Below are 16,622 nucleotides of genomic sequence, written 5' to 3'. Positions count from 1 at the left end.
CGAAATAGGAAGTATATTCATCCCTTCTGACAAATTCATACTGAAGAGACTAGAACAATTTAGATTAAGTTCTTTTATAAACTATCTAATAGTATGAAGATTACGATAACAAAACCTTCAAGTTCACTTTTGCCCCAAAGTGCAAGATAAGTGAAGCATTGATTGTGAAACAGCCAAACACTTACATGGCATGTTCTGTAACTACTGTGGTAGCTAGGTAATACATGTATTATATGTATACTTTTATGTATAGTTATGTTTGAACCCTTACATGAAGTAATATTTAAACAATTTATGAAAGAAACAGAGACAAGAACAAATATATATATGTACCACAGGCTAACGCAACTGTCTGGTCCCTGACATGTGTTTGAAAACGTTTGTCATGGTTTGACAAGTGCCCTGGTTGGAGAGGTGCGAGCAGGTCGAACAGTATACTCGAACCTGTGCATCATTTCCCTACCAAGACATTTTTTATCTAACAGCAGTGGTCCATCTTTTTTTCCATCACCCACTCATATCCGGATTTTTTTTCAAGCAACTCCATTTGGCATCTTTCCCCCCCCCCGAAATCTTCCACGCCCCCCCCCAGGATATTAAATGGTCCACCCCTTACATACATATTGTTAGATTACAAGTATTGGTTTCCAACTTTGTCTCAACATTTGCTATAACAGTGACAGACATTGTTGAAGTTACACTAAAACTTAGATGTAATATCACCAGGGTTCACACACTTTGTACTCGCCTTGTCTGGAAATACCAGTCTAATGTATTTTTTTGAATGACATAGCTACAATGGTAAGTAATTCTACCTTAAACATGTGCATTTTTTCATAGTTTGCAGGTGTCTACATGAACTCATTCAAATACAAAATTGATGAGTATATATCCCTGAAAAGAAAGCAAGACTTAGTTAAGGAAAAGCAGACAACTGGTTGTATACAGTTGTCTATTCATTCAGGCAAACACACTGACTGCTTGTGAGTATCCAGTACAAAGTATAAGGTTACAGCTCGGGGTCACATGCTTAATTTATTCATGAGTCACTTTCACTTCCTTTGTGGACTTCACTATGGCGTAGACATGATAAAATATATGTAATGGCGTATGTTGTATGCTTCACTGTTTTCCTGTCCTAACATGAGATCGACGAACCCCATCAAATCCTGATGCTGCACCGAACTGTTATGTGATTCTAAGGTAAAAATAGCATGTTCCGACAACATTTTGACGGATAATTTTGCATGTAATATTTCCACGTACTCGGGTCATAGAGTAGAAAATGTGAACGAAATCGAAAACGTGCATACTTGTATTGCATGTAAGTGGCCGAGTAGCGGGGGCCACTCAAATCGCTCAGACACTATTATCCCTGTAACTAGTCTCGTTCTTGACGGACCGTATTCCCCACTACCTTATATTCATACTATTCAAATACTAATAGTACATAACGTATGTATGTAATTTACTTTCACAGATCATTCCATTGTGTATGTGTACTTCCAAGGTTGCTAGCGAACAATATCAACACAATTTAGTAAATAGTAACATACTTGAAACATGGAGGTATCGGGAGATATCTCCATGCCGCGCCTGAAACAACATCAACTGGGATATACATGTAGCATTTTTTTAGGATAACAGTTAACACCAGTGTTGTTTGTAATGTCGGAATATCCACTAAAATAAATTATTTAGCTACAATGTGATGAGATAATGGTGACTCGTACAAATGAAATGTGGCAATGTTGGCAGGGAGGTGTACTCGCATATGTACACACAGTGTATGGTATAATAATCTTTATTCCCAGAAATATATATACATATATAACAGTTCTACAATATATGAAGTATTCAACATGGGAAAGGGAGACGAAAAATAGTTGTCTTTGCAACTAGTCGAGTCCGTCCCCTTTTACAATCTTAGGAATTAGGAATTACTTATTACTGGGGCTGCTGGTCAAATTGAAAGTATTGCAATATTGACAGAATAGAAAAAATCATAAAGGATTTACAAAATACATTATATAAATATAGGTGGACAAAAAGAAAACGAAACAAACAAATACACAAATACAAAGAAACAACAAATGACCTACTTAAGTATACAGACAAACGGTAATTAATCTCTACCATGAATATGAAGTATAACTAGTTTACAATGATTGGATATAATTTTTGAACTGACTTTTTGGAAATGACTTCTGCTATTTATGTTGCGAATGTTGCTATGGATGCTTAACATAGTTTAGCACCTGTATACTTGACAGTGAACTGGCCAGTCCTATGGTTTGCTTTTGGGATAGTAAGGTCGTTTCTGGCGCTCTGTCGTGTTGTGAAGGAGTGTTTAATGGGGGTTAAGAAATCCTGAAAGGTATCCGGTAATCTGAGGTGCAAAACGTCATGAACGAGAACAGCAAACTGTAATTTGTGCTGTTTGAAAATGTCAAGAATATTCAATCTCTTGAATAATGGTGCCGAGTGAGCACACCAGTGACTATCTGTTATGGTGCGCACTATTCCTTTTTGAATTAAAAATATTTCATTCAGGTACGTCGGATATGGGGCAGAACAAAACCAAAAGCATTATACAGCAGTACAAGTACATATTCTGGAACCGTGTGACGTAACTTATAAAACACACCTGTCATTCTACTAATTTTCTTTTTCGCCTCAGCTTTATGCTGCTTCCAAGACAGCGCGGCGTATTGTCAATGTTGACCCCAACAAAAGATGAACTTTGAACTTCATCGAGTGAGACCCCCTTGGATTCAAGGGAACCAATCAATACTACATTTTTTCTATGGCTTTTTAAGATTGTAAATTTTGTCTTATTTGAATTGATCGTAAATTTATTGCATCACACCAGTTGATGACATCCTTGAAATCTTTACTTACAAGGTCTAGGTCTATAGTACATGTATTCGTGTCTTTTTTAATTGTGTAAAATAAATTTGAGTCGTCCGCATATAATCTAAAATCAAAAGCATTTGAAGACATCGGAATGTCATTTATGTATAGCAGAAATAAAGTTGGCCCAAGAATCGAGCCCTGGGGAACACCGCAATTTATATTTTGTTTACTAGATTTGACGCCGTTGATGCCAGCAAATTGACTTCTGGAAGATAAATAACTTTTAAACCAAAGGAGAGGTAAGCCTCTGATACCATGAAACTCTAGTTTGGCAAGCAAAATATCGTGATTTATGGTATCAAAGGCTTTAGAAAAGTCTACAAAAATACCTAGAGTTGGATTGCCATGATCAATTTCACTCATTGGGATAAACTGATCAGTGAAAGTTTTGTACTATACTTTTTTCTGAACACGTACTGATGTTTGTAAAATATGTCATGTTTGTCCAGGAAATTCACTTATTTGTTCATTCACTAATTTCTCAAAACTCTTGCTAAAAATTGGTAAAATAGATATGGGTCTATAGTTCCCCATGTCTTCTGGGTTTCTCTTTTTGTAAATCGGTAACACTCTTGCTATTTTGAGGTCATCAATTTTCTTTGCTAGACTTTAACCTATTTGAATGAAAAAGTCGTTAAACTGTTCAATAATATCCTGCGGTTGAGTGATAAATTCTGTACAGCTTTCAGAATTGGGTTTTATTCGAATTGGTATTTTCAAATATTTATGTTTTTGTTTCCCTAAAAGTTCATGTATAACGTCCCACATCTCTTTGGTGTTATTCTGATTTGTCATGAGAAGATTTGTGTAATAGTATTTCTTGGCTTTGTTTCAATATGGAAGTCAGTGTATTTCTATACTTTTTGTATCGAGTGAACAGTGGTTCTCTAAATTTCTCTTTGATTAATTTACTGTACATTTTGTGTTTTACTTTTATCGATTTTTTAAATCCGTTTGTAATCCAAGGTTTACTTTTCTTTCTTTCTCGTTTGCCATTAGCATGTAGAGGAGCGTGTTTATCACAGATACTCAAAAATATTTGGCTAAAATTTTCATATGCCTCATTGACATCATGATAATTCAGAACTCCTTCCCAACACTCTATATGTAGATTATGATTGAAATTTTAGACTGTATAATTTGAGAAATTTCTCGAAGATGATAAGGGAGTTTCCGAAGGCAAAGTACAGAATTTATGTACAAATACAAAAATTGGTAAGTGATCGGAAATATCGGCGATAATAACACCTGCGTCAATGAGCTTATTAGTACTTAAATTCATACAAATATGATCGATTGTGGTTTGACAGCTTTTGGTAATACGAGTTGAATTTTGAATCATTATAAATATGATCGATTTTGGTTTGACAGCTTTTGGTAATACGAGTTGAATTTTGAATCATTATAAATATGATCGATTGTGGTTAAGGGACCGGACAGAATTTACGGCAGAGGGGGGCCTGGGGAGAAATTGGGGGGGCCATGAAAAAAATGGGAGGCTTGAAGGGGGGGGGGGGCCATGAAAATTCTCATGGTTTGAAAGGGGGGGCCGCGAAATATTTTGTCATTGAAAAAAATTAATATGTTAGAAAATTTAGCATTGCATGAGATAGCACTTGATATCGCCTTTAATATTGAATGTCTACACTTTCATTTATGTATTAAAATGGAAGTGTGTACGTTTGTATTTAGTGAAGCATAAAAACACTACTCAAGATTAATTTGATACACCCTTAATTACTCTTATATACTCCAAGTTGTTCACACACACACATATGTATACATACATACATACATACATACATACATACATACATACATACATACATACATACATACATTTTAGCACTGTGGAAACAGGTTCAGTGTGTAATTACCATCAAGGATACATTACAGGTCCTAATATATATATATGGTAATATACTAGCATAGGACCTGTAATTTATGTGTTTAAAAAGTGACCTTTTGGTGAAAAATGTAAATAAAAAAACGTCTGGCCAGATTAATTTAGATAGGTGTTTTATTTCTTTCCTTGACACTATTCTTGAGTTTCACTCTCAGACTCACTAGAGTCTGAAGATATGAGGCAAGACGTGTCTTTCTTTCTATCTAAAACCAGTGAAATTAAACTATTTCCCTCCTCAGCATCAACAAATGCATCTATCTGTACTAAATATTGTAAAGCATTTAGATGTCTGCGTGGTGTTAAGTGTTTTTTCATCAGTGACATGAAGTCACAAATGTCTTACATTTACAGGTGTATTGGTAATGCATTTGGTGTAGGAAAGTGAAAGCTGCATAAAATCCTTAGTTTGCTAGCACTTCATGACATCACAAATGTCTGACATTAGATAGTTATTGTGTTATGAGTATAAATAGATATTTGAATACACTATGTAGGTGATGTGATGTTCTTAGATACTCCCACAAATGTCCCCTCTACAGTTTTTCACAAATCACGCGTGTGAACGTGTGTTTAGCTCTGTGTCTGTGTTTCTGTGTATGTATCAGTGAATGACAGTTAAAACCACCACATCAAATGCCTTGGTATTAAGTGATGACTACTTATGGTGTCTAGTTGGGAAATACACAAGATTATACCACATGTGTATGATTACATGTATGGTCAAAATGTTTTATTTTGTTTTGTTTTCTAAAAAACTTCCTCTACAACTACTAAGTTGTTTGGGCTGAAATAGTAACATAATAGTAGTACCAAAAGAAATATTACAGTTGTGCTACAGTAACAAAAAAAATTGTACTCTTTTTAGTTATTGTAGGGGGCAGGATATTGTGCACTTTTTTCTTTTCTTTTCTTTTTTTTTTTGGGGGGGGGGCCATGAAATTTTTATACTTTTGAAAGGGGGGGGGCTGTGAAATTTTGGTCACAGTGGATGGGGGGGGGGGCAGGAAAAAAAACAAGTCAGAGATAATTTCTCCCCAGGCCCCTCCCCTGCCGTAAATTCTGTCCGGTCCCTAAGTAATTTCTGTGAAGTGTTAGATTTTTCGATGACATTGATGTTAAAATCGCCAACAATAATACAGCCAGAGTACTTGTGATTAACTTGATTCAGAGTATTTTCGATACCATCTATAATTTAGGTATTTTCATCAAAATGTGGTGGTCTATATATGACGCCGGGAATGTTATATTTCCCTCTATCAACAAATTCCAACCACATTGATTCAGCAGCTGGCACTGTTATATCTGGACTATAACAGTATAGTTTATACTGGAATGTACATATGCCCCGACACCGCCACCGCCACCCTTACCTTGGTCGCTACATTGAATTTCGAGGGAGTAATTTTCCAATTTATAGATATCTGTACTTTGTATTTGCCAAATTTCTGTAAGAGCAATAAACTTGAAATTGGTGTTTATACTATCTTCATATACAGATTTCAACTCGTCAAAGTGTTTACTTAGTGATCGGGTGTTGATGTGGGAAACAGAAAGTACATTGCCACTATTTGAAAACTTGTCATTGAATTCTGAGATTGAGTACGTACCGTTAGATACATGAAAAATATCTGTTTCTGATGGTATATTCATGATATTCGTGGAAAGATGAATACAAATTTAAAGAAAAGCTTACACTCGTACAGTTTATACAATTTTAGGCAGATCTGCCTCATTTCGGATAACGACCGACATAGAACTTTGGTCTTTCCTAGTATAAATGTTACCATTTATAGTTCAGTGTCTACCTTCTGTCGTTTGCTCTCTTCATTCGATTTCGTTTACGTGGTGTTAGATTTTCGTTGATGTAGATGTTATTCTTAGTTTCGTACCCAAGTTTATCTGTCGTGGTGTGCTTCATCCTTTTTCTGTCCTTGTACACTTTGTCTCGAATTCTTCTATTTACAAATCTGGCTATGATTGGTCTGTGTCTTCTTCTGTCTTGTTGTTATTTCCCAATTCTATGTGTTACTTGGATATCATTGATGGTAATACCGGGATAGATTGGTTGAAGAACAGCTAAGGTGATGTCGTCTGTCCTTTCATCTTGGGTTTCAGGGATGCCGTGGATCTCGATATTTTCTCTCCGACTATACTGGTCTTGTTCGTCTTGCGATTTCTCAAGCTCTGTGACTCGCACCATCAGACTGTTGTTTTGTTTCTTTAGTTGGTTGTTTTCACTTTCCAAGTTTGATATTTTTTCGAGAGATGTGGTAATGGTGGTTTGGGATTGTTGGATCTCATGAATACTATTTACGACAGATGGTAGGCAAGCTAGATTACTTCGTGTGTCGGTAAGTTGTGTTTCCAGACTACCATTTTCATTTTGGTTGCTAGGAGTCATTTTCACTTCTTCTCTGTTTCCATGGTGGTGTTCTGCTGGTTTCTGAATAAAACGTCTTTCTTTGCAGCCTTTGCACAGATGCAAGTCGCCTTGAGTAAACGAGACTCCTCTAGTTTTTGGGCAGTCATTGCATTTCGGTATTGCCTTGTGAAGTAATTAGCATTAATTTGCAACTAGACGATAGGTTTGTGTCCACAGAGATGTTGAATGTCAAGTACATTCGAAGGTCAAGTTGAAATCTTCAGTTCTACGCAAAAGTTACAATCATTTCCACTAAAGAGGGTTTACACCCATACCTTTAGTATTTACGAAGATGCTGCTTAAAGATGAAGACTTCAGCTCCTTCCATAAGGTTGGGAAATCGGTCAATTCTGGTATGACCGTGGTTTTGACCATCCTTTTTCAACTCGTATGGACTTTTTATTAAGCGTTATGCAGCGGTTTTACTTCTTCTTGGAATGCATGTTCGACCTTTGACCCCATATTTTGGCTGACGTAGTTTTAAAGTTGCCGATTTTCCAATTTTTGAGGCTTTTGCCTCCCACCTATTTTCAGGCAAATTGTAGACGTTTGACCCTGGCTGAGATGTAGACTTTTGACCCACACTTTCTGAATTTTTGTAGCATTTCATTTGTGCTTGTAATTTGAATCCACTTGGGTACACCTGTACCCACTACCCCCGGCCACTACCCAGCCAAGTACCCCCCCCCCCCATATATAGAATGTTTGTAAGATTCTTGTCAAGCCAGACAGTGAATTATAACAACGTTTATTAGAATAAATTATAATAGTGAGGTAACTAATTTTGAGGATGCCATCACATATAGGGTTTACATCTGAGTGACTAATTAGATTTATCATAGTTTTTCAGGGTAAATTAAAATCCAGCACGTATGTCTGTGCTTATTGAATTTTGGCGTTAATGATAGCATGGTCCTGAATAGCATGGTCTTGACTACCAGTGAAACTGCCAAGAACAAATAGGGAACTTGCAATCCAGACTGAGCATGCTCAGATGCAAAGGAGTATGGGATTATCTGTGGTTATCGTTACCTAATCTGGAGCTACTGATAAAATAAACCTCCCACAATGATCAGGGTAAATATGAATTGATCGTTCGTGGTTACAAACAATGTAACAATATTGTTTACAATACTAATCGATTAGTATTTATTATCACATTTCCCATGATGCAACATTCAACATGGCGGGTTTGCAAGTTCTCAATCCTCCTCCCTGGTTGTAGATAATGATCATCTCTGATTTTACAATCTCTTTATAAAATCCCATTTTTTCTTCACAGAAATCATCACCTTTCAGCATATTAAGTAACGCTTCACAAGATGCGACGTTGCAGGATTCGGAGAATTTGTTGTTACAGACGACGACTGTTCACACCCCCAAAACGCTTCTTTTTACTACTCCTTTTTGTCATGGTCATTACCATAGCAACATTAGAATACAAGTTTGAATTACATGACTATCTACGCATTCAAAGAGAAGACTGTTACATGACAGAGGAACAAATTGATGATTTGAGATTTATTGTGAAAAAAACCACCAGTGTGTTTGATGAGATGAACATCAGCTATTGGTTGGATTATGGCACACTTCTTGGAGCAATCAGAAACGGAGATGTTTTGAGGTATGAATACTATCAGTGCAGAAAAAAAGTCTGCTTTCAGCTAACCCTTAGCATGTGCTATACCACATCATTTTCATACAATTTGTCTTGTCATTTCAAAAACTGCAAACAATGTATTGGTGTTAAATGTGTCATTTAGTTTAATCACACTCTGTATTCTTGTTTCATGCCAGCTTCAGTAAACCTAGCATGATGTTATTTTGTTTTTATGCTAATTGTAATGCTAATTGTAATGTATTAAATCCACGCATGTGCAGTCATTCGTATCTTTGGTACTGCAGATTCAACCCAACAACCCGCTTCCACTTTAAAATGTTCAAACAATGTATTACTAAACCAAACTATTATAGAGTTTTTATTTGACAGTACGTTTTCTCACAGCTCACACAAGAGGTGTTTTTATGAATGACACAAACAACCACAGGCACTGATAGCATTGCATGCATATGATGTTATATTTTATTGTACTGTGAACACAACTAAACAATCTATGTGTTTGAACCTCCCTTGTTTCGTCCGACAGTAGTGTTAATTTGTGTTCACAGTCAGATAAAATGTCTCATATTATACGCTTGTGTGCTATTAGTGTCTGTACTTGTTTATTATTTTATAAAGAGTAAAAAAGCTGACAGACTTAAGTACATCTAACCACCATGTTTACTTTTGCTTATTGTGTTCACTAGGGGGAAAAGGTCTTTCATAAATCATATAATTTTCTGCTCGAAAGGGCACTCTTTTCATCATGTGGGACTCGAAGACGTGCATTGTGTGACATGGCTGCTACGTTTTCAGATGAATATTATGTAAAGTGTTTCTATTTCTTGTTTCTTTGTGCCTCAAGGCATGATACAGATGGTGACATTTCAATTATGACAAACAAAACATATAAGGAACTACAAGATAAACTTCAACCAGTTGGAATACGTCTAACACTGACAAGTGGACAGGGTTTTTACAGGGTGCTACGAGGTGATAGTGATCGAGTGGACGGTGATGATCAAGTACATGTTGATATCTTTAAGTGGAATTTGGTTAAAGGGTTATGTGATAACCATCCCTGTAAAAAGGTTGAAATGACTCAAAAATTCAGAAAAAGTCTCAACATTGCTGTTAAAGAGTATGAAACAATACCACTTTCATGGATAATACCTACGAGGAAAATTGACTTCGCAGACTTCAAAGTTTATGTTCCAAATCGTGCAGAGGATGTCCTGAAAAATAGATATCCAGTGACTTACAGATGGACCATACCATACAAAGCAAAGTGTTGGTTGCCATGGTAGCCTAGAATAATCCAACGGAAGTTTCTTAATTATCATGATCAGATTATAAATTTGAAAGCGTATAAAACCAAAAGTACTTCAATCTTGCTAGCCAAAGCTTACATTTATCTGATGGTGCAGTGAAAATCTAAATTCTCATATTCTCAGGTTTGATATTGTGTGACATTATATTTTTAAAATAGCTGGAAAGAAGATAACTGGAATATGTCATATTAGTAATAATTTCTGTCACATGCATTTTTATTTGGTGCTGTTTTAAACCAATTGACTGCCTGTAAAAGTTACGTCACTGATTTTATTATTGTCAGTCTTTATTATCATCATATATGGATTATTCCTTCATTCAGGTATTCCATTCTTTGATATTACAATGTATATAATTTTCTGATTATGGTGCTATAGCTATGCATTGTGTGTGTGTGTGTGTGTGTGTGTGTGTGTGTGTGTGTGTGTGTGTGTGTATGTGTGTGTGTGTGTGAGTGAGTGAGTGAACAACTTAAAGTCAAAAACCACTGGACCAATTGCCATGATATTTGGTGGGTGTATTACCCTGTGTGTCTAGTTTGGAAATTGTTCAAATCAAAATGTTCTTACCACCAGTATGTGCTTTGGGTCAACAAATGTGATTTTGGTCAAAAAATTTAAACTCAAAAATTACTGGGCAGATTATTCTGAAATTTGGTGGGAACATTCTTAACAGTGTTTAGATTAAGAATTGTGCACGACATGATGATCCCATCAGTGATATGCAGCTTAGAGCTAAAAATGTGCCTTTTTGGTGAAAAATCTTTCATTCCTGAACTACTTAGCAGATTGGGCTGAAATCTAATGGGGATGCATTGGGGTACAGATGAAGAAATATTAAGCATATAATGATATCATCAGTGATATGCAAATTAAGTGTAAAAATGTGAATATTGGTCAAAAACTTGTATATCACAAAGTACTTCGTCAATGAGGCTCAAACTCGGTGAAATGTTTCTAGAAGTGTTATTCTGTTGATTTTCTTCAATTGAAAATGAATGACTCAATTGGCCCTAGCAACCGTGACCACGCCCTTAGCAACAATCAATTGGCAGTATATTTTGGTCAAATATCAACTGGTAGGCAAGTGAGTAAACATTCAAAAAATGTATGCAGATATCTGTAGTAACCATGACCATGCCCTTAGCAACAACCAAATTGTGGTGTATTTCACAAAGATAACAACAGGGATTCTTAGACCAGTGAACATTCAAAAAGTGTATGCCAATATACCTAGCAACAAGACTATGCCCATAGCAAAAGCCAAATGATTGCGTATATTGCAAAGATAACAACAGGGTTGGGTAGGCAACTGGTATGTAGTGCTATAAATGCAAAGCCAGTATGTAGTAGTATGTAGTGCTATAAATGCAAAGTCAGTATGTAGTAGTATGTAGTGCTATAAATACAAAGCCAGTATGTAGTAGTATATAGTGCTATGAATACAAAGCCAGTATGTAGTAGTATGTAGTGATATGAATACAAAGCCAGTATGTAGTAGTATGTAGTACTATGAATACAAAGCCAGTATGTAGTAGTATGTAGTGCTATATGAATACAAAGCCAGTATGTAGTAGTATGTAGTGCTATGGATACAAAGCCAGTATGTAGTAGTATGTAGTACTATGAATACAAAGCCAGTATGTAGTAGTATGTAGTACTATGAATACAAAGCCAGTATGTAGTAGTATGTAGTACTATGAATACAAAGCCAGTATGTAGTAGTATGTAGTGTTATAAATACATAAGCCGGTATGTAGTAGTATATAGTGTTATAAATACATAAGCCAGTATGTAGTAGTATATAGTGTTATAAATACATAAGCCAGTATGTAGTAGTATATAGTGTTATAAATACATAAGCCGGTATGTAGTAGTATGTAGTGTTATAAATACAAAGCCAGTATGTAGTAGTATATAGTGTTATAAATACATAAGCCAGTATGTAGTAGTATGTAGTGTTATAAATACATAAGCCAGTATGTAGTAGTATATAGTGTTATAAATACATAAGCCGGTGTGTAGTAGTATATAGTGTTATAAATACATAAGCCGGTGTGTAGTAGTATATAGTGTTATATGAATACAAAGCCAGTGTATAGTAGTATGTAGTGTTATAAATACAAAGCCAGTATGTAGTAGTATATAGTGTTATATGAATACAAAGCCAGTGTATAGTAGTATGTAGTGCTATATGAATACAAAGCCAGTATGTAGTAGTATATAGTGTTATAAATACATAAGCCAGTATGTAGTAGTATGTAGTGTTATAAATATATAAGCCAGTATGTAGTAGTATATAGTGTTATATGAATACAAAGCCAGTGTATAGTAGTATGTAGTGCTATATGAATACAAAGCCAGTATGTAGTAGTATGTAGTGCTATAAATACATAAGCCAGTATGTAGTAGTATGTAGTGTTATAAATACAAAGCCAGTATGTAGTAGTATGTAGTGTTATAAATACAAAGCCAGTATGTAGTAGTATGTAGTGTTATAAATACAAAGCCAGTATGTAGTGAGTATGTAGTGCTATGAATACAATGCCAGTATGTAGTGAGTATGTAGTGCTATGAATACAAAGCCAGTATGTAGTAGTATGTAGTGTTATAAATACAAAGCCAGTATGTAGTAGTATGTAGTGTTATAAATACAAAGCCAGTATGTAGTGAGTATGTAGTGTTATAAATACAAAGCCAGTATGTAGTAGTATATAGTGTTATAAATACAAAGCCAGTATGTAGTAGTATATAGTGTTATAAATACAAAGCCAGTATGTAGTGAGTATATAGTGTTATAAATACAAAGCCAGTATGTAGTAGTATATAGTGATATAAATACATAAGCCGGTATGTAGTAGTATGTAGTGCTATGAATACAAAGCCAGTATGTAGTAGTATATAGTGATATAAATACATAAGCCGGTATGTAGTAGTATGTAGTGCTATGAATACAAAGCCAGTATGTAGTAGTATGTAGTGCTATGAATACAAAGCCAGTATGTAGTAGTGTAGTGCTATGAATACAAAGCCAGTATGTAGTAGTGTAGTGCTATGAATACAAAGCCAGTATGTAGTAGTATGTAGTGCTATAAATACAAAGCCAGTATGTAGTAGTATGTAGTGTTATAAATACAAAGCCAGTATGTAGTAGTATGTAGTGCTATGAATACAAAGCCAGTATGTAGTAGTATGTAGTGTTATAAATACAAAGCCAGTATGTAGTAGTATGTAGTGTTATAAATACAAAGCCAGTATGTAGTAGTATGTAGTGCTATGAATACAAAGCCAGTATGTAGTAGTATGTAGTGCTATAAATACAAAGCCGGTGTGTAGTAGTATGTAGTGCTATAAATACATAAGCCAGTATGTAGTAGTATGTAGTGTTATAAATACATAAGCCAGTATGTAGTAGTATGTAGTGTTATAAATACATAAGCCGGTATGTAGTAGTATGTAGTGTTATAAATACATAAGCCGGTATGTAGTTATGAAAAGAAACGTTCTATTGTGGACACTTTGCTTTATTTTAGTGCCATGCATTTACTATATAGCGAAAATTCTTATATACCTCAATTTGACGACATTTTTGATAGAAATATTTGCATTTGAGGGTACAAACAGGCCCATCAAAATTGAGAACTAAAATGCCCCCCCCCCCCCCCGTAAAAGAATTTTCCTTATCCTACATCCTACATTGAACTATTGGTCTCAGCCCTCAATATTACTGCTGATATAATCTGGCGTTGTTTCTTTACTCCACAAGGCTCGATTATGATGGTGATATCTCAATTATAACAACCCAATTATATGAGGAATTGAAAGAAAAACTGAAGCAAATTCAACTACGTCTAACACGCACACGTGAAAATGGGTTTGACAAGGTTCGCCGAGCTGTTAGACATCAAGACCTACATGTGGATATATTTTCATGGGATGTGATTATGTGATCAGAAGCCTTGTAAGAAGGTGGCAATCACTCGAGATTACAAGAAAAGTCTTGAAATTGCTGTCAAAGAGCACGAAACAATTCCACTTTCATGGATGCTACCTCAAAGAAAAATTGACTTTGCAGACTTTAAGGTTAAAATTCCAAATCGTGCAGAGAATGTCCTGAAAACAGATATCCGGTGACTTACGGACGGACAATTCCGTATAAAAAATATTGTTGGTTGCCATGGTAACAACACTGTACTTCACAGTAGTTGAATAATCCTACACACCTTATGAAATGATGAAAAGAGTATCCATTTGAAAGCTTGCATGCATTGAACAATCAAAAGTACCGAATTTCGCAAACCAGACCTGGCTGTCATATTTCACACAGTTGTCAATCACTTTGTACAGCTGTCAATCAGTTTACACAGTTGTCAATCACTTAACACAGTTGTCAATCACTTTACACAGTTGTCAATCACTTTGTACAACTGTCTATCGCATGCCATAACTCACTGTTATATCCAATTAGACCATCCACGAGGGTCGATAATTTAGGGAACCAATTTTTGTATGTTTGTTGTTTTTCTGTCTTATATCATTTCTTGTTGCCATGCCATTGTGAATAAATAAATCCTTAGCTTTCTCATGAATTTCACAGTATGTATGTGGGGGGGGGGTGTATTTGCATGTATAATAATAATAAATAATAATAATGTTCAGTATATAGCTTTCCCACTCCGTGCTCAAAGTGCTTTACAATTATTACTCCTGGCTCGGATCAGAACGGCACAACGGCCTTTAGTCTTTCTCAACTCCCCGGGAAGCATTTGGTGGGAACGTTCTTAGGGGTGTCTAGATTAAGACTTATTCATGACATGATGATTCCATCAGTAATATGCAAAGTAGGGCTAAAAATGTGTCATTTTGGTAAAAAATATTACATTCCAAAACTACTGAGCAGCTTGAGCTGCAATTTAATGGGGATGCATTTGGAGTGTATAGATGAAGAACTATTAAGCATACAATGATCGGAAGAAGTACTTGGTCAATGAGACTGAAATTTGGTGAGATATTTATAGAAGTGTTATTCAAAAGATTTTGTTCAAAACATTTTGCACAATTGGTCCTACCAACCATGACCACGCTTTTAGCAACAACCAAATGCCAGTATATTTTTCTAAAATAGCAACATCTGGTAGGCAAGTGTGTAACCGTTCAAAAAATGTATGCAAATATCTCTGGCAACCATGACCACACCCATGGTAGCAAGAGCCAAATGGTGTATTTCACAAAGATAACAACAGGGATTCGTAGACAAGTGAACAAACATTCCAAAAGTGTATGCAAATATACCTAGCAACAAGACCTCGCCCATAGCAACAGGAAAGTAACATGTATTGATAGACAGGTGAATAAACGTTCAAATAATGTATGCAAATGTGTCTGGCAACAAGGCAACGCCCATAGGAAGACCACGCTCATAGCAACAGCCATACGATGATGTATATTGCAAAGATGACAACAGGCCTAGATGGGCAACTGGATCGTCATTCACCAAATGAACACCTATACCTAGCATGGATCAGCATATGGATAAACATTTTTTGTAAACTGTATAGTGCTACAACGCCATTGGCGCTATTTTTCAAGTAGGAAGACAGATAGAATTGTCTTATAAATTAAATAAATACCCCAATGCCCATCCATATGGCCAATTTAAAATATGCGTTTGAAAAAATACAATTGCATAATCCGATCGCGAACGAATACTAAACTGAAGTTTATGCAACAACATAGGGGTAGTGTTTCCATATCACCCTGAACAATATGGCGTCGTATTTAATTATGCATGCATATGTGTTATGCATATCATTTGCATTACCTGAAACTTTTCTGAAAAGGCTCAACAAATTTAATTTTTTGTAGCGTTTAATACTCGCATCCCATCTCATTGTTACAAATTTACTTTATCGGATGAACGAAGTGTACTCTGAGGACCATATCAATAGAGAGGTTTAGATACACGTTAGAACGCGTACGTGTACGGGAGCAATATCGTGCAGGCGTACACGTAATGACGCGTACAAAGCTGTGTTTAGTTACGCGCGTTGGCATCTTCTGTCCTGAAGGCCATACACATGATTTTATATGTCGGTATTTTTGCAATTTTTCCCGCACCTACCCAAAAGGAAAACCGAACAGTTAGTTTGCAGTTATGTTTACGAACTTTGATATAAAAAATATGACATTTAAGAGAAGAAAAATGACGAAAACTAAACACGTGTTTACAGTTACGTGTAGACTGCCATTTTGACGTAGCATCGTCTGATACAGAACGCATGGGTTGCTTCCAATCACGTGACTATGACGCTACGCGTATAGAACACACGTAAATACGCGCATCTAAACCTCTCTAATATCGACACGTATGCAATATTCACCGCGAAGAAATTTTCAATTGTGGACTTTATTTTCAATAGCCAATGAAGCTCGAGTAAGAGGCGTTAC

General features: G+C 35.7%; 1 protein-coding gene across 2 annotated transcripts; it reads left to right on the top strand.

Annotated features, from left to right (window-relative positions):
* Positions 1-1,067: 1,067 nt before the first annotated feature.
* On the top strand, positions 1,068-14,663 carry LOC144453471 (uncharacterized protein RT0683-like). Of its 2 annotated transcripts, XM_078144779.1 has the most exons (4): positions 1,068-1,203; positions 8,527-8,868; positions 9,710-9,858; positions 13,942-14,663. In XM_078144779.1, exons 2-4 carry the CDS (start codon positions 8,567-8,569, stop codon positions 13,971-13,973), a joined length of 483 nt encoding a protein of 160 aa, XP_078000905.1. In that variant the 5' UTR covers positions 1,068-1,203; positions 8,527-8,566; the 3' UTR covers positions 13,974-14,663. The 2 variants fall into 2 exon arrangements, with proteins under 2 accessions (XP_078000905.1, XP_078000904.1); XM_078144778.1 differs by lacking the exon at positions 13,942-14,663 and having other exon boundaries at positions 9,710-10,437.
* The last annotated feature ends 1,959 nt before the right edge of the window (positions 14,664-16,622 follow it).

The sequence above is a fragment of the Glandiceps talaboti genome, chromosome 2 (assembly GCF_964340395.1).
Source record: "Glandiceps talaboti chromosome 2, keGlaTala1.1, whole genome shotgun sequence".
In the NCBI taxonomy this organism is placed as follows: Eukaryota; Metazoa; Hemichordata; class Enteropneusta; family Spengelidae; genus Glandiceps; species Glandiceps talaboti.
Note: the sequence above shows the minus strand (reverse complement) of the source record. Positions and strands in the feature narration are given on the sequence as shown.

Excerpts from the sequence above, each read along its gene's own strand:
- LOC144453471 (XM_078144778.1), top strand. The coding sequence starts at position 8,567 with ATGCGACGTTGCAGGATTCGGAGAATTTGTTGTTACAGACGACGACTG. Across the intron at positions 8,869-9,709 it reads AGAAACGGAGATGTTTTGAG|GCATGATACAGATGGTGACA; the intron begins GTATGAATACTA and ends TTGTGCCTCAAG.